The sequence below is a fragment of the Dipodomys merriami genome, unplaced genomic scaffold (assembly GCF_024711535.1).
Source record: "Dipodomys merriami isolate MVZ:Mamm:240054 unplaced genomic scaffold, mDipMer1.0.p SCAF_44, whole genome shotgun sequence".
Lineage (NCBI taxonomy): Eukaryota > Metazoa > Chordata > Mammalia > Rodentia > Heteromyidae > Dipodomys > Dipodomys merriami.
This window is the reverse complement of record NW_027206002.1, coordinates 1,527,857-1,549,740: the sequence shown is the minus strand read 5'-3', so window position 1 is coordinate 1,549,740 and position 21,884 is coordinate 1,527,857. Positions and strand designations below refer to the sequence as shown.

At 43.7% G+C, this 21,884-nt stretch overlaps 1 protein-coding gene across 1 annotated transcript in view; it reads left to right on the top strand.

The window, feature by feature from the left end:
* Window positions 1–21,884, top strand: part of Zcchc10 (zinc finger CCHC-type containing 10) — a 41,395-nt gene that overhangs the window by 3,040 nt on the left and 16,471 nt on the right. The window contains exon 2 of the mRNA XM_069993735.1: window positions 17,140–17,342. Within this exon, the coding sequence (XP_069849836.1) occupies window positions 17,302–17,342 (41 nt within the window). The 5' untranslated portion in view covers window positions 17,140–17,301. The remainder of the gene's footprint in view (window positions 1–17,139; window positions 17,343–21,884) is intronic.

The following is a 21,884-nucleotide window of genomic DNA, read 5'->3' as shown; positions in this document are numbered from 1 at the left end:
CTCAAGGCTAGCGCTCTACCACTTGAGCCACAGCACCACTTCTGGCTTTTTTTCTTTTTGCTTATGTGTTGCTGAGGAATCGAACCCAGGGCCTCATGCGTGCACGGAAAGCGCTCTACCACTGAGCCACCTTCCCAGCCCTACAATGGATTTTTTTAATGTGATAAAGACCTATCACAAAATACTGTACAGCCTTAAAAAGATGGCTTTTTCTGATGTACGCTAAAAGCTGGATGATTTTTTTTTTTTTCAGGAGTGAATAGGAGATCTATTCCTGGGGCTTGAACTCAGGGCCTGGGCATTGTCCCTGAGCTCTTTTGCTCAAGACTAGCACTCTACCACTTGAGCCATAGTGCCATTTCTGGCTTTTTCTGCGATTAATTGGAGCTAAGAGTCTCATGGACTTTGCTGCTGGGGCTTGCTTTCAATTGCAATTCTCAGATCTCACCCTCCTGAGTAACCAGGATTACAGGCTTAAGCCACCAGTGCCTGGCTAAAGATGGATGATTATTGAAACATTATTCTAAGTAAAAAGCCAACTAGAACTGGACAAACTTTTTATGATTCCACTTAAATAAGGCACCTACAATAGGCAAACACATAGAGACAGAAAAGCCAAATTACTGCTTAACACTGACTTGTGGGTGAAATGGAATGGGGAGGTACTATTAGGGCCAACAGAGGTTGGCGGTGTGGCTCAGTTGTAGAGTGCTAGCCAGTGAGTGAAAGTGTCAGATACCAAGTTTGAGTCCCCATCTCAAACCAAAAAGAAAAGGAAGAAAAAAAAGGCATACAAAATTTCTATTAGGTACAATGAAACAATATTGAGGATAGTTAGTGGTAAAGGTTGCACAATCATGTGAATATACACTCCATGACACTGATCTGTTTAAAAAAAAAAAAAGCACAGTACTCACAACTGAACGCTGGGCCTCACACGTGGTAGGCAAGTGCTCTACCAGTTGAACTATGCCCCCAGCCCTTGTGGGGTTTCATTCTTTCTTCCTTCCTTCCTTCCTTCCTTTCTTTCTTTCTTTCTTTTTTTTTTTTTTTTTTGTCTAAGACAAAGACTTGAACTGGGTACATGACCTTGTGTTTGTATTTTGTTTTGATTTTTGTTTTTGCTGGTCCTGGGGCTTGAACTCAGAGCATAGGCACTATCCCTAAGCTTTTTTGGCTCAAGGCTGGCATTCTACCACAACTTCACTTCTAGATTTTGGTAGTTAATTGAAGATGAGTCTCATGGACTTTTCTTCCCAGGCAGGCTTTGAACCTGTATTCTCAGATCTCAGCCTCTGAGTAGCAGGGATTATAGGCATGAGCCACCAATGCCCAGCTATATTTTGTTTTTTGGGTTTTTTTAAGGAAGAAATATTTATTTTTTAATGTCATATTTTATGAATATTCTAAAATTTCAATATAAAAAAGAAGACAGGGCAGGGACAAACCCCCAAATAGGAAGTAAATGGTGGGGCAAGTCTACATAATATATTTTGTTTTTGAGGTAGGGTCTTCATTAACTTTCCCAAGCTGTTCTCAAACTTGTGATCCTCTTGCCTCTGCCTCCTAAGCAGCCTGGATTACAGGTTTATGCCACCAAACTTGGCTGGTTTATAATTTTTAAAGTGATTAAAATAGTAAACTTATGTTAAGTATATTTTCACACACTTTTTGTTTTTGTTGTTGTTGTTTTCCGTCAGTCACAGGGCTTGAACTCAACATCTGGGTACTGTCCCTGAGGTTTTTTGCTCAAGGCTAGTTCTGTACCACTTTGAGCCACAGCTCCACTTCCTGGTTAATTGGAGATAACAGTCTCTTGGTCTTTTCTGCCTAGGCTGGCTTTGAACTGCGATCCTCAGATCTCAGCCTCCTGAGTAGCTAGGATTACAGGTGTGAGCTACCAGTGCCTGCCTCCCACAGATTTTTAAAAGTAGAAAAAAAGTCAAAACTGGCATGATGTAACATGCCTGCAGTCTCAACTCTTTGGGATGCTAAGGCAAAGGGATTCCTTGATCCCAAGAATTCAAGGCTACCCTAGGTAACATAAGCCCCATATCAAGAAATAAAGAAGCTAATCTTTTTTTGTGCCAATCCTGGGGCTTGAACTCAGGGCCTGGGCTCTGTCCCTTAGTTTTTTCACTCAAGGCTGGAACTCAACCACTTGAGCCACAACTCCACCAATAGCCTTTTGGTAGTTAAATGGAGATAAGAGTCTCACAGAATCTCCTGCCTGGGCTGACTTCAAACTGTGATCCTCAGATTTTAGACTTCCTCTCTTGGAAGGCATCCTTAGCCTTTGGCTAATTTGGCAAATGGTACATCTTTTTATGTCCCAGCTTCATATCTCACCCGCCCTGTTGTCTTTGGCACTACTTTCCATTTCAAATACCACCAGCCCTATCAATCTTTTTTAATGATTTGTCCTTCTCAAAATAAAATGTAACTAACATCAGGCACAGAGTACTCATCCTGCTATAAATAGTTTCCTGGATCATCAAACTTATAGCCCACGGGGCTATTCTGGGGTATTTAAATAAATGAAGTCAGAAAAAGTCACTTGAGAATTCTGAAGAATCTAAAGTGGTAAGAGTTCCAAGAGTCCTAGTTGTTGAAACAATAAAGTTTCCAGAATGCTGTTCATTCAGAAAGTATGTTGAGAATTTTAGAAGCAGGAAATTGTTAGATTGTTTTTTTGCTGGTACAAATATGAACCGTTTAAATGCACAGGGTTCACAAGCTGCCCAGAAACAAAAAGTTCCCAGTCCCTTGGGAACTCTTAATCCTCACTGCCAGGTGTCCATCAGAATCATGTCCTCCCTCCCAAGAGGTTTCTGCAATGCTTTGTGTCATGAAGAAGCCACCATTAGGGAATGGTATCTTTCTGACCTCCGTTCTCACAGTGAGTGGCTCATTGCCCATAGTCAGAATAACGTTCTTAAACTCTAAAACTCCAGTACCTCCATAGTAGAGGTGCCAGGTCTCTAACTCCCAGTATACCTGCTAGACATATATTCAGTGACTCTAAATTATTATTATTTTAATGTCTGTAATCCTAGCTACTCAGGAGATTGAGATCCAAGGATAACAGTCCAAAGCCAGCCCAGTCAAGAAAGTCCATTAAGACTCATGTCCAATTAACCATCGAAAAGCAGGAAGTGGAGCTGTGGCTTGAAGTGGTAGAGTACTAGCCTTGATCAAAGAAGCCCAGTTAGGGCTGGGAAGGTGGCTCAGTGGTAGAGTGCTTGCCTTGCATGCATGAGGCCCTGGGTTCGATTCCTCAGCACCACATATGCAGAAAAAGCCGGAAGTGGCACTGTGGCTCAAGTGGTAGAGCGCTAGTCTTGAGCTGAAGAGCTGAGGGACAGCGCCCAGGCCCAGAGTTCAGGCCCCACGACCGGCAAAAAAAAAAAAAAAAAAAAATAAGCCCAGTTACAGCAACTAGACCCTGAGTTCAAGTCCCAGGGCCAATATGTACGTACACATAATCAAGAAAGTGGCATTTTCGCCGGGCGCTGGTGGCTCACGCCTGTAATCCTAGCTACTCAGGAGGCTGAGATCTGAGGATCGCGGTTCAAAGCCAACCCCGGGCAAGAGAGACCATGAGACTCCTATCTCCAATAAACCACCAGAAAACCGGAAGTGGCGCTGTAGCTCAAGTGGTACAGCGCTTGCCTTGAGCTGAAGAGCTGAGGGACAGCGCCCAGGCCCAGAGTTCAAGCCCCACGACCGACAAAAAAAAACAAAAAGCAAAGAAAGTGGCATTTTCCTATTTAATAAATAAGATGGGCTTGGAAGGTGGCTCAGTGGTAGAGTGCTTGCCTTGCATGTATGAGACCCTGGGTTCGATTCCTCAGCACCACATAAGCAAAAAAAAAGCTGGAAGTAGTGCTGTAGCTCAAGTGGTAAAGCACTAGCCTTGAGCTGAAGAGCTGAGGGACAGTGCCCAGGCCCTGAGTTCAGGCCCCATGACCAACCAAAAAAAAAAAAAAAAAGTGAGACAACCAAGACCTGATGAAGTTGAGGAAGTGGTTCAAGTTTACACAACTTGCCAAAGCCCAACTTTTACAATTGTCTCCTCCACCACCACTGCTTCTCTTTCAGCTCAGGCTTCTTGTATACCAGACTCATTAAATGTTAAACTAGCTTTTTTTTTGTTCAGTGGTGCTGATGGCTCACACCTGTAATCTTAGCTGCTCGAAAGACTGAGATCTGAGGATCCAAGTTTGAAGCCCACTAAGCAAAAGAGTCCATGGATTGGAAGCATAGCCCAAGTGGTAAAGCGCCAGCCTTGAGCAAGAAAGTCAAGTGAAAGCAGAGGCCCTTACTTCTAGATTTAACACACACACACACACACACACACACACACACACACACACACACACACACACACACACACACACACACACACACACACACACCAGCATTTGCTAGGACTCTTAAATAATAAAAATAAAAATATTTTAAAAAATTGCTAGGTTAAGTCAAGTACAGTGACTCAGAACTATAATCTCAGCTGCTCAGAAGGTAGAGCTCTGGTAGCTCAGTATTCAAGGCCAATCCAAACAAAAGTGAGACCTCTAGCACAATATGGAAACTAAGCGTCTATAGGAGGATTGTGGTTTGTGGCTGGACTGAACAAAGTGTGAAAAACAATGTCAAAAAAAAAAAAACTAAAAAAGTTGAGAGCGTAGCTCAAGTGGTGGAGCAACTGCCTTGCAAGTGCAAGGCCCTGGGTTTAAACTCAATGAAAGCCCCCCCAAAAAGGAGCACAGTTTAGTCTCTTGCTGTTTTTACTGAAGCATTTGGCCAACCATAATACTCTGGGATGTTAAAAACTACCATCGTAGTTCACTAACTCCAAGTTGGCTGACAGCCTAAGTAAGGTCTTTACCACACCCTCTCCAACTGTCTGCTGCCATAGTAGCACCATGATCTCATCCAGAGTTCTTCCCCAAAGCCCAACTCTTATGCCCTTATTCAGGCCCATTCTCTTATGCCTTTGGCCTGCAGTATCACTAGCAAGTCCCTGCCCTTTCCTTCTTCATAATCCTCAAATCCTTGGTGAACTTTACACAGCCTTCCCCAGACCACGTAGGCTGCTATGATCAGATTTAACACCTTCATCTAAGCCCCTTGATCACCAATAATTTTCCTGGCATGACTCACACCTAGTCTCTTTATCCGCCAGCTCCACCCTCTTCTCAACCAGCCCCAGCCTGGGCCTTCTTCCACCTCTAGCAGCTGACATTCCAACTGCACTCTCAAGTCCTGCTTGTTGATCTGGTCAGCTGACACCAGAAAGGTGACTCCCTGTTCTTCAGCTCTGCTCTTGCTCTGGCCTGTCCTATGTCTCATCAGGCAGCCATCCTGCCAGAGCAGCAGCTGCCATTTCGTTCAACTTCAACTTACAGAATTTTTCATCTTTTTTTTTTCATTTTAATTAGCAGATTCATCAGTATGCAATATATCCTATGCTGCATTACCTTCAGCTGAAATACGGTTACTTGTCTCAGGAGTGAACATTTCCTTGCTTCTTGTTCCAACCTTCAAAGGCAATGATTTTTCAGGTTTCCACATTAAAGAGACATCCAGAGGGCTGAGGATAGCTCAATAGAAGAGCGTTTGCCTAACGTTTGAGAGACCCTACGTTTGATCCTTGACCCTCCCTGGCACCAAGGGCGGGGGAAGAATAGTATTTGTAATTTGATAAAGGCCAATGTAATGACCAAGTCTCAAGTTCATGTGGCACTGTGCCCATGCGTTGCTTTGCCACCAAAGGAGGACCATCTATTCCTTATTGACATGTAGTGTTCAAATGCAATGTGAGTTCAAAATCTAAATATATCACAGATGAGTCCAGTTTGACACTTGAACACCAGCAATGCAAGCTCTCAGAGGAAAGTGACCAACAAGGTATTTTCCAGGGATGGAGGATGGAACCAATCTCTGTAGCTACAGGCAGGAGCAGGAGCAGCAACAACAAGTAAAGAGGTAGCCCAAGCTCTTTGGAAGCATCAGGAGCTTCTGACAAGACAAAAGCCACATTTAGAAAAGGTTGAGTGACATCATCCAGAAAAAAAGCTTTCATTAAGGAGGTTTTGTAGAGCAAAAAAACACAAGACTGGGTAATGTGTGTGTGTGTGTGTGTGTGTGTGTGTGTGTGTGTGTGTGTGTGTGTGTGTGTGTGTGTGTGTGTGTGTGTGTGTGTGTGTGTGTGTGTGTGTGTGTGTGTGTGTGTGTGTGTGTGTGTGTGTGACAGTACTGGGGTTTGAACTCAGGACCTCTATTTCTTTTTTTTTTTTTTTTGCCAGTTGTGGGATCTGAACTCTGGATCTGGGCACTGTCCCTCAGCTCTTCAGCTCAAGGCTAGTGTTCTACCACTTGAGCCACAGCCCCACTTCCAGCTTTTTCTGCTAATGTGGTACTGAGGAACCGAACCCAGGGCCTCATGCATGCAAGGCAAGCACTCTACCACTGAGCCACCTTCCCAGCCCATGGACCTCTTTCGTGCTCAGCTTTCTTGCTCACTTTTTTTTTTTTTTTTGCTCAGAGCTGGAATTCTGCCACTTGAGCAACTTTTTTCAGACCAACATTTTGCTAGTCACTTGGAGAAGAATCACTGAGCACTGGTGGCTCATATCTGTAATCCTAGATACTCAGGAGACTGAGAGCTGAGAATTGCAGCTCAAAAATCAGCCCAAGCACACAAAATTGGTTATCTCTAATTAACCATCAAAAAGCTGGAAGTGGTGGTATGGCTCAGGTGGTAGAGTGCCAACTTTGATGGCAAAAAGCCAAGCAAGAGCACAAGGTCCTGAGTGCAAACCTTACTACAAACACAGATGAACGCGTACTCACATGAAAGCATGTGCACACACATACACAAATTGGAGGAGTCTTAAAGATTTTTCTGTCCAGGCTGGTTGTGAACCACAGTCTTTCAGAATAATGAAGATTATAGGCATTATCCACTGAAACCTAGCAGGACCTGATATTCTTGAAATGCTTTCGACAAATGAACTTCTCAACAGATAATAGAAAGGTGGTTAAGACGTTTTTCTTCAAAACCAGATAATTGACCCTTTAGGAACACTTTAGTCTACTAAACATGGGTATACTTCATATCATTTCCACCAAAAGGAAAGGTTTATTATTTTTTTTACAGTCCTAGGGTTTGAACTCAAGGTCTTATACTTGCTAGGCAGACACTCTATCGCTTGAGCCACTTCCACATTTTTCAGAAAGGGTCTTGTGCTTTCATCTGAGGCTGGCATCAAACTAGATATTCCTACTTCAGATCCCTTCATAGTAGAGTGATAGACACCATTGCACCATCATACCTAGCTTATTCTTTGAGATCAAAAGTCTCGCTGATTTTTTCCCTTGGCTAGATTTTTTTTTTTTTTGCCAGTCCTGGGGCTTGAACTCAGGGCCTGGGCACTGTTCCTAAGCTTCTTTTTGCTCAAGGGCTTCATGCATGCTGCCACTAAGCCATATTCCCAGCCCTTGGCTAGATTTTAAATGACAATCCTCTCTTCCAAGTATTGGGATTACAGATATGAGCCACCCTACCCAGCCCCCAAAAGTTATCTTTAAAAATATATATAGGGGGGCTGGGAAGGTGGCTCAGTGGTAGAGCGCTTGCCTTGCATGCCTGAGACCCTGGGTTCGATTCCTCAGCACCACATAAGCAAAAAGAAAAAAGCCGGAAGTGACACTGTGGCTCAAGTGGTAGAGCACTAGCCTTGAGCTGAAGAGCTGAAGGACAGCGCCCAGGCCCAGAGTTCAGGCCCCACGACCGAACCCACAAAAAAAAAAAAAAAAAATATATATATATATATATATATATATATATAGGGGCTGGGAAGGTGGCTCAGTGGTAAAGTGCTTGCCTTGCATGCATGAGGTCCTGGGCTCAATTCCTCGGCACTATATAAGCAGGAAAAGCTGGAAGTGGTACTGTGGCTCAAGTAGTAGAGCAGTAGCCTTGAGCTGAAGAGCTCAGGGACAGCACCCAGGCCCAGAGTTCAGGTCCCACGACTGGAAAAAAAAAAAAAAAAAAAAAAAAAAATATATATATATATATATATATATATATATATATATAATTTAAGTAGTTGTACTAAGGGATTACCATTCAACTTTTTTTTTTTCATTACCAGGCTTTGAACTTAAAGACATTGTGCTTAATTGGCTTCCTTGCCTGGCTGGTTCTCTACCTCTAGAGCCACTTCTCCAGCCTCACTCTTTGCTGGTTATTTTGAAAATAGAATCTCATGGACTTTTCTGCCAAGGCTGGCTTCAGACCTCCATCCTCTGCTACTGAGTAGCTAAGATTACAGGCATGAATAGAATAGGATGGAATAGAATAGAAAAGAATAGAATTAGAACTGGCTATAAAATAAAAAGGGACCAAGAGAGAAAAATAGTCTAGTGTGATAGGGAGTGTCTCTTGGATCCACCACATGTTGGAAGTAGGTGGCTGAACTTGGACTGCCTCAATAAACTCTACCAGAAAGGGCTGTTGACAGGAAAAATGACCCATACGCAGGAGATAGCTATTGGGAAGGAGTGTCCTCGTGGAACCAGCATCTCCCTTGTCAGGGAACTGTGGAGTGGGAGGTTGGAAGGGGCCGTCTGAGGATGCATCCTGGCTCTTGTTCACATACTGCATTAATACAGAGGCTCGCCAGCATTCACTAATGAAGCAAGGACAAAATATAGACCCACACACGCAAGTAAGAGACTGTTTTACTTGAGTTTTCTTTTCTTTGTTTTAGTGGCACTAGGAATATAACTCAAGCATGCTAGGTCCAACCACCTACCACTTTAGCCATCCCATGTTTGTTTGTTTGTTTGTTTGTTGGGGGCTTGAACTCTGGGCCTAGGTGCTATCCCTGAGCTCTTCAGCTCAAGGTGAGTGCTCTTCCACTTGAGCCACAGTACCACTTCTGGTTTTTTGGTGGTTAATTGGAGATAAGAGACTCTCAGAGTTTCCTGCACGGGCTGGCTTTGAACCTCAATCCTCAGATCTCAGCCTCTTGAGTAGCTAGGACTACAGCGCCTGGCCTGGTTTGGTTTTGAGATAGAGTCTCACTAACTTTGCTTACAGTGGCATCAGACTTGTGATCTTCCTGCCCCTATGATTTGAGGTTTCTATTACCTTTTCCCTGTTTTTCTTTTCTTTATTTCTTTTGTCTATTTTTTTTTTTTGAGACAGACCTCTCTATGTCACCCCTGAGTAATCCTCCTATCTCAGCCTCCCAAGTGATGTGATTACAAACCTCTACCACTTGACCTGGCCAAAAGTATATTAATAGATATACCTCTTTCATTGTAGATCATATTTTACACATACACACACCTCTATGTCTGTCTGTCTCTGTCTCTGTCTGTCTCTCTGTCTCTGTCTCTGTCTCTGTCTCTGTCTCTGTCTCTGTCTCTACCTCTCTCTCTCTCTCTCTCTCTCTCTCTCTCTCTCTCTCTCTCTCTCTCATCTGTCCATCACAGCTCTGAATATATGTGCTTCAGAGCAAGTTCTATTACAGGTATGAAAAGACCTTCAGTTTTTGTTAAGAGTCCCAGGTAAAAGACCCTGATTGTCCATCCTGACTCAATCATCATGTTGTTTCAGTCAAATGTAACTAGAGGTACAGGGTCAGTAACAATTTTCAACAACAAAAAGATCTGTAGGAAGTGGAGCTGTCGATCAACATGGTAGAGCGATAGCCTTGAGTGAAAAAGTTCAGGACAGTGCCCAGGCACTGAGTTCAAGCCCCATGATCAAAAAGGAAAAGAAGGGCTGGGAAGGTGGCTCAGTAGAGTGCTTGCCTTGCATGCATGAGGCCCTGGGTTCCATTACTCAGCACCACATAAACAAAAAGAAAAAAGCCGGAAGTGGCGCTGTGGCTCAAGTGGTAGAGCGCTAGCCTTGAGCTGAAGAGTTGAGGGACAGCGCTCAGGCCCAGAGTTCAGGCCCCACGACCGGACCCAAAAAAAAAAAAAGGGAAAAGAAAAATAACTGGGAATATGGCTTAGTGATAGAGTGCTTGCCTAGCATGCATAAAGCCCTGGGTCAATTCCTCAGTAACATACACACAAAAAAATGTGGAAGTGGTACTGTGGCTTAAATGGTAGAGTGCTATCCTTGAGCACAGAGAGGGTCAGGGACAGTGCCCAGGCCCTGAGTTCAAGCCCCAGGACTGGCAAAAATAAAAATAAAAAATCTGTCATCACAAGCTAGAGAACACTCCCAAAAGATGCCTTCCAGTTCTGTTGCTGTAATGAGAGCATAGGTTGTATACTTAGATACTTTAGCACTGACAAATCCAGACAGGCCTGGGCAGGATTTGAAATAAACACAAAATTGTTTAGGAAGACTTTATCTTACTTTGTAAGGAGTTGCATAGGTGATATGTACAGACAGTGAGAAGGAGCAGAGTGGAATTGATCTAAAAGAGGAAGTAAGGAAGGAATTTGAGACCCTGGGCCTGGAAATAGGGGTCATGTCCCTGCCATGTGATAGCTTTTCATAGCAGCCCATAAACTGTAATAAAATCAAGATGTGCTTGGTATCGTGGACACCCAAAAAACACATAACCCTGTGCTAGTGGCTCACTCCTATAATCCTAGCTATTCAGGAAGCTGAGATCTGAGGATCACAGTTTAAAACCAGCCCAGGCAATAAAGTCCATGAGACTCTGATCCCAATTAACCACCAAAAAGCTGGAAGTGGAGGTATGGTTCAAGTGGTAGAGTGCTAGCCTTGAGCTAAAAAGCTAAGAAACAGTGCTCAGTTCTTGAGTTCAAGCCCCAATACCAACACACACACACACACACACACACACACACACACACACACACACACACACACACACACACACACACACACACACACACAAATGGCTTTGTAACTTCATACACAGGATCTGGAACAAAAAGAGGAAGAAAAAGCCTAAGAGCAGCAGATCAAACACTAGTCATGATTATTGAGAATCATAATTGAATATTGTTGTTACTTCTTCCAAAAATTTTACATATCAATTTTTTTACAGCTGATAAAAGATTTTTACCAACAAACTACCACCCCCCAAAAAAACTTAAGAGGGATTGAACTACTAAAAAACATAGGAACTGAGAGTAATACTCCCAGTACTACAATGAAAAAAAAAATCTTTTAATTCCTCTAGGCCTTCAATATTTAGCCAAATGCATAGCAAAGCCTATAGATGATATATGGGTTTCTGTTTTATTTTACTTTTTATAGATAACCAGAGTAAATTAATTGAAAGTGAAAAGAAAGTAGTGAGACTCTCCATCCAGGGAACGGCCCCATAGAGGAATTTCTAGGTTTCTGTTTTTAATGGGGAAAAAAGAAAAAGAAAAGCTATCTAGATTTCACCAATGATAGCCTGGTTAAATAACCTGTGATCAAATTACGCCTGATTCTTCCTAAAATGGGGTTTCTGTGCTCTTCCTTACTGTTTGCATCTGTGCTTGCTGGAAGGTAAGGAGTTTCACAAGTCTTCACATGTGAAGGTCATAAGACTTGTATCTATATTTTATATTCTATATTAACTGATTTGAACACCAGCTAGCCTAAGGAATTTCCTTTAGAAAATTCCTCTCTCTCTTCCCCTCTCCCCCTCTCTCCCTCTCCCCCTCTCTCCCTCTTTCCCTCTCTCCTCTCTGTGTCTATCTCTCTGTCTCTCTTTTTTGCTCATCAGCTAGCCCATCACCAAATGAGCCATGCCTCCAGCCCTATCCCTTAAGGAAATTCTTGCTCTCCTGAATCAAATAGGCCTTAATGCTCTTACCCAGCAACACTGAGGATTTCTGAGAACTCTAGCCCAGTATGAACCAAATTAGGTCTTCAAACAGGATTAAAACAAGAGAAGTATGAAGTACTTTCCCACTTTTTCAAAAGAACACAGTAACTCTTGATCACCAAAGCCTCTCAACCTTTGCTATTTCAGCTTTAGTCCAGGATGATAACTGGGAAGAGGGAGTGGTCATTTTTCCAAGGAGGGAAACTGGGTGTCCTCTGAGACTGATTCCCTAGACTGTTTGAAAGAACTGATGGTCATTTTTGTTCCATTCATTATTATGATATCACTAGGTAAGGTGGAACAAAGTTTGCTTTTGTTCTAGTTCTTTAAGGAAACATTCTCAAATTGAATTCCTTTAGGGTTAAAGTGTGAGAGTTTGCTCCACAGGGGTGGTGATTTATTTGCCTTCTACCTCATTTCTTTACAATTCTAGTAATATCAATGAGCATATCTAAGTTAAACCATCCACATCATCTCCTCCTCTGGGCCACATGATAGCAGCAAAGATGAGCAGATAAGCATATGAGCAAGCATATGAAACTTCTCCAACTTCTGTCCCCTTTCAACAAATGGGGAATAATTATTCTCTCCAATGCCCTGTTACAGTTTTATTTTGTTGTTGTTCCTGGTACTGTTGGAAGCACACATGACCCTCTGGTGAAAATGAAAATGAATAAACACACAAGAGATATAGGAGAATTCCTCAAGGCCTTATAGCCTCTGTACAGAAAGGTGAACTACCCTCACTCTCCTGAGAGTTGGGGCAGGCACCCAGGCTTTATGGTATGCTTGTTTTTTATCCCTATCCAAGGGGTGCTGTCCTTTTTTCTTGTTGCTAAGGAGTCAGATCCACATTTTTTTTTTCAAACAATTGGTTACCTGGGTGATAGAGGAATACAGGGAAGTTAGAAAGTATTTTAGAGCCTTCCTACTATGGTGGTTGGGGGATGGGGGTGGGTAGCTGTCCTCTTGCAGGCAAAGACACATTCCTCTCACCAGGGCTGGCTGCTGACAAAGTTAGAGGAGGTGAAGAAGTTAGTGGGAAGTTCACACTCAAGGGAAGGGGAGGGGGGAGAGGGGGGAGGCTGGGAAGGGATGTGAAGGGTAAACAAAGGAGGAGGCTGCAATGCTTGGTAAGAAATGTATGCATTATCCTGCCCATGTAATTGTAACTCCTCTGTACAGTATGTTCACAAATAAAATAAAATTAAATTACAAAAATAAAAATAAAAAAAAGGGAAGGGGAGGCATTAGTCTTTAACTCCATTGGTAAGGACTCACCCTTCACTTTGGCTGGCTAGTATAAAGAAGCAAAGAATTCAAGACATAGTACACAATGATGATTGGTTACAAGATAGAAATATTTTAGTTTGACAGCAAAGATTGCTTCTTCTCACAGTAGTATTTTGTTTTGATTTGCTTTTGGTGCTGAGAATAGAACCCAAGACATTGCTCATGCTAAACAGCAGCTCTGCCCTTGAGCTACACCTCCAGCCCTGTCTTGACATTATTCCATGTTTCCTAAATTCTGTGCTTAATTTCTGATTAAGAAATATCTCCATTATTTTGTTGTTCCAGCTTATTGCAAAGAACTACTCTGAACTTAGATGATTTAGAATAAGACTGCTCATTACCCACTTATTAAATATGAAGAGACCAGACACAGACTCCAAATTCCTAATGTTTGTCTCATAAACCATTAATTGAACTCTTTGTCCCCTGAAACTAGCTAGACCTTGAGATAAATATTTCGTTTGGCTGACAGAGATTCTACTACTCACTGCCCTACCTCCCCCCAGCACAAAACAACCAATTTGCAGATAGCAAATAAAAGAAATCTGTTGACTACTTCCAAGCCCATCTTGAGCTTAAACTGATGCTTCTCATCAGGAAAAAAAAAAAACCTCCCTGGTGAAGCCAGGCGCTGGTGGCTCATGCCTGTAATCCTAGCTACTCAGGAGGCTTAGATCTGTCTGGGCTCCTATCAAAGCCAGCCCAGGCAGCAAAGTCTGTGAGACTCGTTTCTCCCTCCAATAAACCACCAGAAAACTGGAAGTGGCGCTGTGGCTCAAGTGGTAGAGCACTAGCCTTGAGCTGAAGAGCTCAGGGACAACACCCAGGCCTGGTGTTCAATCCCCAAGACTGACAAAACAAAAAAGAAAAACATCTTCAAGCTGAAAACAATTCTTAGGTTACATTTGCTCTTTTTGGTCCAAGAGGCTATGTTATGATTCTTTTATATAAAACGAAGTACACTTACTACTTCTATTGGCTTTACACACCATCAACCTGAATCTAAACAATATTTTTAAACATATTTAATTTTCTTGTTATTTAGGTGGCGTACAGAGGAGTTACTGAAGGGTCCCACACACCCATCCCAGGGGACCATGCAGAGGCAGGCACAGGAGAAAGATGATAAGGCTTATTAGAGGAGCCATATTTTCCCCCAAAGCCCTATCCAGGGAGCAGGAGGGTCTGGGGGTAGGAAGTGAGGTGGATGGGAGCCCAGGTGGATCTGGGCGGAGAGAGGGTGGGGCTAGCTGTTTAGTGGGAACTCCAGGAATGGGAGGGGGCCCAGGTCTGGGTGGAGCTGAGGACCAAAAGTGTGCATAATACTGACAGTTACTATTTCTTAAGTCAGGTAATGAGTACATTTCTTTTTTGGACAATGCCACACCTTCCTTCGCTTTCCCCCAGTTACCTCCTCCCGTCTCTGTCCACAGGTTGCATAGTTCATTTTCCACATCATGTCTATTGAGTTAATATTTTTCTTACTAGCATTTTTTTTTTTTTTTTGGCTAGTACTTGGGCTTGGACTAAGAGTCTTGCTCTCTCACTGGGCATTTTCACTCAGGCTGGAAGGCTGGCTCTCTACCACTTGAGCCACAGCTCTACTTCCAGATTGTTGCTGGTAAATTGGAAATAAGGACTTTTCTGCCTGGGCTGGGTTCAAACTGGAATCCTCAGATCTCAGCCTCTTGAGTAGTTAGGATAAAAAGCACAAACCATCAACATCTGGCTCTTATTAGCATGTTAACTGTTTGGGGTTTTTTTGTTTTGTCTCTTCTGTTTTGGTTCTAGAGATCTAACCCAGGACATTGCATTTGCCAGGCAAGCACTTTGCCACTGAGCTACAATTCAACCCTCTTATTAACATTTTATTAAAATTCTGGAAGATATTTTGTTGCTCATGAACTCAGACTGGGCGATGTCCCAGAGCTTTTACACTCCAGGCTAGTGCTCTACCACATTGAGCCACAGCATCACTTCCATTTTTCTGGTGGTTAATTAGAGACAAGTGTCTCATTGACTTCTCTGCCCAGGCTGGCTTTGAACCATGCTTTCCTGTCCAGGAGCCACCATCACCCTGTAAGACTTATTTTTGAGTGCAAAGGTTTTTTTTGTTTTGTTTTGTTTTGCTTTTTTTCCTTTTTTAAAAAGTACTTACTGGAAACCTGGGTGGGAGAGACATGGTGTGTGTGGGGGGTAATATATCAAATGTTTTATTTGCTAGCAAACAAAACAAACATAAGATACATTTTATTTTATTTCACAGAATATTGCTATGAAGCATAGACTGGCCTAGACTTCTTTGTGGGTTTTTTGTTTTGTTTTGCCAGTCCTGGGGCTTGAACTCAAGGCCTGGGCACTGTCTATGAGCTTCTTTTGCGTAAGGCTAGCACTCTACCACCTGAGCCTTATTTCGTTATAACTGGGCCACCAAGTGCTCAGATTACAGGCATGTTCCACCATGCCCAGCTATTTAAAAACATTTTAGAGAACTAGATGTACTTTCAGTTCACATGGTAACTTTAACTCTCAAGTCTAATCACTTTACCCTTTTAGACTGAATTATTATTATTATTATTATTTTGTGGGTTGTGGGGCTTGAACCATGGGCTTGGGCACTGTCCCTTAGCTCTTCAGCTCAAAGCTAGTGCTCTACCACTTGAGCCATAGTGCCACTTCCAGTTTTCTGTTGGTTTATTGGAGATAAGAGTCTCAGACTTTCCTGCCTGGGCTGGCTTTGAACCATAATCCTCAGATCTCAGCCTCCTTAGTAGCCAGGATTACAGGCATGAGCCATTGGTGCCTGGCCTGAATTAATTTTTCTTTAGAATACTTCATTCAACATGGTCTTTGACCCTTTTCTGTTGCTATAAAAAAGAAAGAAAATCTGAAAGTGACACTAAAAATAGAAATGTAGCTTACTTAAGTTTAAATAAGTTTAGCTTAGCAGACACCTGTGGCTCATGCCAGTAATCCTAGCTACTCAGGAGATCTGAGATCTGAAGATTGTGGTTCAAAGCCAGCCTCAGCCGAAAAGTCATTGAGACTCCTATCTCCAATTAACCACCAAAAACCCAGAAGTGCTGCTGTGGCTCAAAGTGGTAGAGCACTAGCTTGAGCTTAAGAGCTCAGGGATAGTGCCCAGGTCAAGTTCAAGCCCCATAACCAACAAAAAAAGAAAAATAAGTTTAACTTACTGTTATTGATAAATCTAAGAGAATGACACTGCATCTGCCAGGCTTGTGGTAAAGACTTTCTTGCTGCACGAAAATATGAGATAGGAGCTGGCCACTGGTGGCTCACACCTTAATCCTAGCTACTCAGGAGGCTGAGATCTGAGGATCACGGTTCAAAGTCAGCCTGGGCAGGAAAATCCAGTATCTCCAATAAACAACCAGAGAACCTAAATTGGTGCTGTGGCTCAAAGTGGTAGAGTGCTATCCTTGAGCAAAAGAGCTCAAAAGTAGTGCCTAGGGCCTGAATTCAAGCCCCACAACCTACCAAAAAAAAAATATATATATATATATATATAATAATTTTTATGAGCTGACAGCAAATATCAGCTAAAGTATCCTAAAATATTTGAATAGCCCTTTTTTTCACTTGACAAAGTATCTGTACTTTACATAGTCTCGTGTGGCCCTTATGAAGTACACATTTTTAAAACATAAATAAAAGGAAGCCCAGCGCCGATGGCTCACACCTATAATCCTAGCTACCCAGGAGGCTGAGATCTGAGGATCATGGTTCAAAGCCAGCCCGGGCAGGAAAGTCCGTGAGACTCTCATCTGTAATAAACCACCAGAAAACCGGAAGTGGCGCTCTGGTTCAAGCGGTAGAGCGCTGGCCTTGAGCTAAAGAACTGAGGGACAGCGCCCAGGCCCAGAGTTCAAGCCCCACGACTGACACTAAGAAATAAACGGAAGTAATTAACATGCTGTACTGGATGTTTTGCTGAAAAAAAAAAAATTCTCTCCACTGATGGCCTGAGTCTTGCTTAACTCATTTTGTTCTCCAGACTCCTAGCTATCAGAGCACTATCCAGTGCAGGTTCCATTCTTCCCTGGGCTGCCAGGGGCCCCGTCCGGCCCCGCCCACGTCTGCGCCGCCCAGCCTCGAGGGCCACGCCCCCTTCCACGGAGTTTCCCAAGAGTCCCTGCGGCGGCTCTCTCGTCACATCATGGCGACTCCCATGCATCGGCTCATAGCTCGGCGACAAGCGTGAGTGAGGGGGCCGCTAGGGACCCCCGGCGGGTCGGGGGTGGGGCGACGCGCTCGGGACGGGTTCGGGAGCCAGGCCCTGGCTTGCCGGGGGCGGCGGGGGAGGGCGGGAATGGCCGTTTGTCAAACATGTTGCCTATTTTCTTGTCGGGATTCGGCCCGAGAGTTAAGTTCGGTGGCGCCGGGGGGTGGGGAGGGGGTTCAGCGTCTTCGTGGGGGGCGGTCGGGGGAGAGCTGCGGGGCCGGGCAGAGAGGCCTGAGGGGAGCCCGCGCGCCTGGCGTCACCCCCACCACCCCTCCCACAGTTGGTCTCGGTGCTTGGGTGTCCCTCCGCCCACCTCACGCACGGTCGGTCCCCTGTGCGGTGTCTTTGCTTCCGCCGATGGGAAACCCCTGTTCCCCCCCCGTGCAGCCTCCAACCGAGCTGGCTTCTCCTGCCTCTTCCCTATCGCCTTTCTGGGCAAAAGATTCTTCTCCCAAGCTGGCTTCTCGCTTTCTGCCATTCATTCTGTTTTTCAATAAATATCCATTTATTTCACTCTGGCGTACCACACTCAGTATGCCAGAGCCAAAAAAAAGGTATTCAAGAAAAAAAATCTCTGCTTTCCGGGAGCTGACATCCTACCTAACGGTGAAAATAGTTGATAAACAAGCACATAGAGCTGGTGATGAACGCTTTGCGAGAAAGAAGTTGGGATGCAAAAACAGAAAGGATTGCGTTAAGTTGGGTGGACTGAAGTTTGGGGCCAAATGCTTGGCCAAAAGGTTGGACTGAACTGTGACATGTAAAGAGAGATTAAACGGGTAAGAAAGATTATAAGAGCATTTGGAAAGAGTAGCCAGGCAGGATCATGATTGCTTTGAGACTGGGAAGAAGTTGTGTGTGTGTGTGTTTGTGTGTGTGTTGATTCTGGGGCTTGAACTCAGAACCTAGGCACTGAGCATTTTTACTCAAGGCTAGAATTCTACCACTGAATCACAGGTTCATGTCCAGCTCAATTGGGGATAAAAGTGTCATAGGCTTTCCTACCAGGGCTGGCTTTAAACCAGATCCTTAGATCTCAGCCTCTTGAGTAGCTAGGATTACAGGTGTGAGCCGGGTAGGAACTTAATTTTTAAGAACTAGAAGTTGTCCAATGTGCCTATCAAATAAGCAAAACAGCACAACAGTTTTGCAAAGATAATACACAAAGGGGTGGTTTCAGACTCTTCTTTCTTTATCATCCAGTATTTTATGCCATCAAAATTTGCATCTTTAGGGGCTGGGAAGTTGGCTCAGTGGTAGAGTGCTTGTCTTGCATGCCTGAGGCCCTGGGTTCGATTTCTCAGCACCACATAAGCAAAAAGAAAAAAGCCAGAAGTGGTGCTGTGGCTCAAGTGGTAGAGCACTAGCCTTGAGCTGAAGAGCTGAGGGACAGCGCCCAGGCCCAGAGTTCAGGCTCCACGACCAGACCTCCCCCCCCAAAAAAAATTTGCATCTTCATTATACACAACTCACAGTTGGCCACTAGATACAACTATAGCTATCTAATTGTGCATGTGTATATTCCTTTCTATTTTGTATTCCAAGAACTCTATTCATTTTCTTCTGTTTATATACTATACATTCTCAGGCCTAGTAGTTCCTTACATGCAAGGATAGTCAGAGTAGTAAGCTTGGAGGAAGAAAGCTTTAAAGTCAGTTCTGAGGCCAAGAAGGAGATGATAATACTTTTTTTTTGTCTGTCATGGGGCCTGTACTCTGGGCCTGGGCGCTGTCCCTCAGCTCTTCAGCTCAAGGCAAGCTCGCTCTACCACTTGAGCTTTAGCACCACTTCCGGTTTTCTGGTGGTTTATTGGAGATAAGAGTTTCACTGACCTCACTGTCCTTGGCTGGCTTTGAACCAAGATTCTCAGATCTCAGCCTACTGAATAGCTAGGATTACAGGTGTGAGCCACTGGGCGCTCGGTGAGATGATAATACTGAATATGATTGCTAAACCAGGTCTCCTGGGTCCCAGGTGTCTCTTATATTGACCCTTTTGCCTTTTTCTTCCCCTCCCTCCCCTATTTTTCTCCCCCTCCCCCTCTCTCTAGCTTGCTCTTGTAGGTGTTGGTTCCTAGCTTGGTTAGGCTATTTCAGTTGCAAAATGGCTACAGGTCCTTTAATTCAATTTCAGTTGATTGTATTTCATGGTCAAAGGAGGCTTAACCTTGAGCCAGGCATTGAGATTGGGGAAAGTGCTTGGATTAGACATACTATTTTCCTATCTACACAACTGAATAGTTTGGTTATAACCAAGGGCCTGATAAGTGGTTAGAATGCCGAATTAGCATTCTACTAGCAAAATCAAAGGTCCACTGTAAATTTGAAGTGAAAGTGAGTCTTCTAGCATCTAAACAATGCTGTTCCTTGTTTAATAAGTTAAATGTGTTGTGATAATGTACCTGTTTTTGGTAAATGTGCTACGCAGAAGAGGTAAATGTTACCTTTAGGAGTTTCTGGTCTTGTTGAAAGAAAATGTATAGAATAAAAGCTGTCAAATAGGGCTGGGAAGGTGGCTCAGTGGTAGAGTGCTTGCCTTGCATGCCTGAGGCCCTGGGTTCGATTCCTCAGCACCACGTAGGCAAAAAGAAAAAAGCCGGAAGTGGCGCTGTGGCTCAAGTGGTAGAGTGCTTGCCTTGAGCTGAAGAGCTGAGGGACAGCGCCCAGGCCCAGAGTTCAGGCCCCATGACCGGACCCAAAAAAAAAAAAAAATAAAAGAAAGGTGTCAAATAACTTTACCCATTGAGGCAGATTGTCAATGGCTCATGCTTGTAATCCTAGCTACTCAGGAGACTTATCAGAGGATCCTGATTTGAAGCCTGGGCAGAAAAGTCTATGAGAATTTTATCTCCAAATAAGTTGGAAGTGGACCTTGGCTCAAGTGATAGAGCCTTGAGCACAAAAGCTCAGGGACAGTGCCCAGGCCCTGAGTCCAAGCCAAATGACTTGCACAACCAAAATACAAACAAAAAATGAGTTTTCATAAACCATCGTTCATTTCAGTAGGTACTCATTTTACAGTATTTACTGAGCATCAATTATGTGTTCACTAGAGATAAGATGACTGCTAAAGCTGGGAAAGTGGCTCAGTGGTAGAGTGCTTGCCTTGCATGCATGAGGCCCTAGGTTCAATTCCTCAGCACCACATAAGCAGAAAAAGCTGGAAGTGGAGCTGTGGTTCTAGTGGTAGAGCGCTAGCCTTGAGCTGAAGAGCTGAGGGACAGCAGCAATCAGGCCCAGAGTTCAGGCCCCACGACTGACCAACAACAACAACAACAAAAAAAAGATGACTACTGGCTGGGCTCTGGTGGCTCATGCCTATAATCCTAGCCACTCAGGAGGCTGAGATCTAAGGATGGAGGTTCAAAGCCAGCTGGAGCAGGAAAGTCCATGAAACTCTTATCCCCACTAAACCACCAGAAAACCGGAAGTGGCAATATGGCTTAGTTGGTACGGTGCTGCCTTTGAACTAAAGAGCTGAGAGACAGCAATCAGGCCCAGCGTTCAGGCCTCACAACCAACTAACAAAAAAAAAAAAAAAAAAGGAAAAAAGATGACTTCCATATTATATTCTATATACAATAAATAAAAATTGGATTATATAACTTGAGGGTAGGGATGGGATGGGGAAAGATATGTGAGGATGATATAAAAGGTGACATTGATCAACATACATTGTACTTATAATCTGACTTGTGGAACTGAAAAGACTTTATACTTCTACTTAATGAAAATTTTTAAAAAAGAAAGACTGCTCTAGATCAAAAGTAAAAATCCAGCCGGGCGCTGGTGGCTCACGCCTGTAATCCTAGCTACTCAGGAGGCTGAGATCTGAGGATCGCAGTTCAAAGCCAACCCCGGGCAGGAGAGACCATGAGACTCCTATCTCCAATAAACCACCAGAAAACCGGAAGTGGCGCTGTAGCTCAAGTGGTAGAGTGCTTGCCTTGAGCTGAAGAGCTGAGGGACAGTGCCCAGGCCCAGAGTTCAAGCCCCATGGCCGACCAAAAAAAAAAAAAAAAGTAAGAATCCAGACAGTTACTAATAACTGATGCCTATAACCCTAGCTACTCAGGAGGCTGAGGTATGAACTAGCTCAAGGTATGAAGCCAGCTCAGCCTGACAAATCTGGAATATTGGTTGTGGGACTTAAATTCAGGTCCTGGGCACTGTCCCTGAGCTCTTTTGCTCAAGGCTAGCACTCTGTCATTTGAGCCACTGGTCCACTTCCCTGGAAGACACTTATCTCTAATTATCATCAAAAGGCTGGAAGTAGAGATGTTTCAACTGGTTTAGCACTACCTGTGGGTACAAACCAAGCAAGAATTAAAGGCCCTGACTTTAAATGTCAGTACCGTCACTTGAGGGATAAAAAGAAAAAAGAAAATCCAGTATCTCACCATACAGCCATGTCTCAAAAAAAAAAAAAAAATGTAGGGCTGGGAATATGGTTTAGTGGTAGAGTGCTTGCCTAGCATACATGAAGCCCTGGGTTCTATTCCTCAGTACCACGTAAA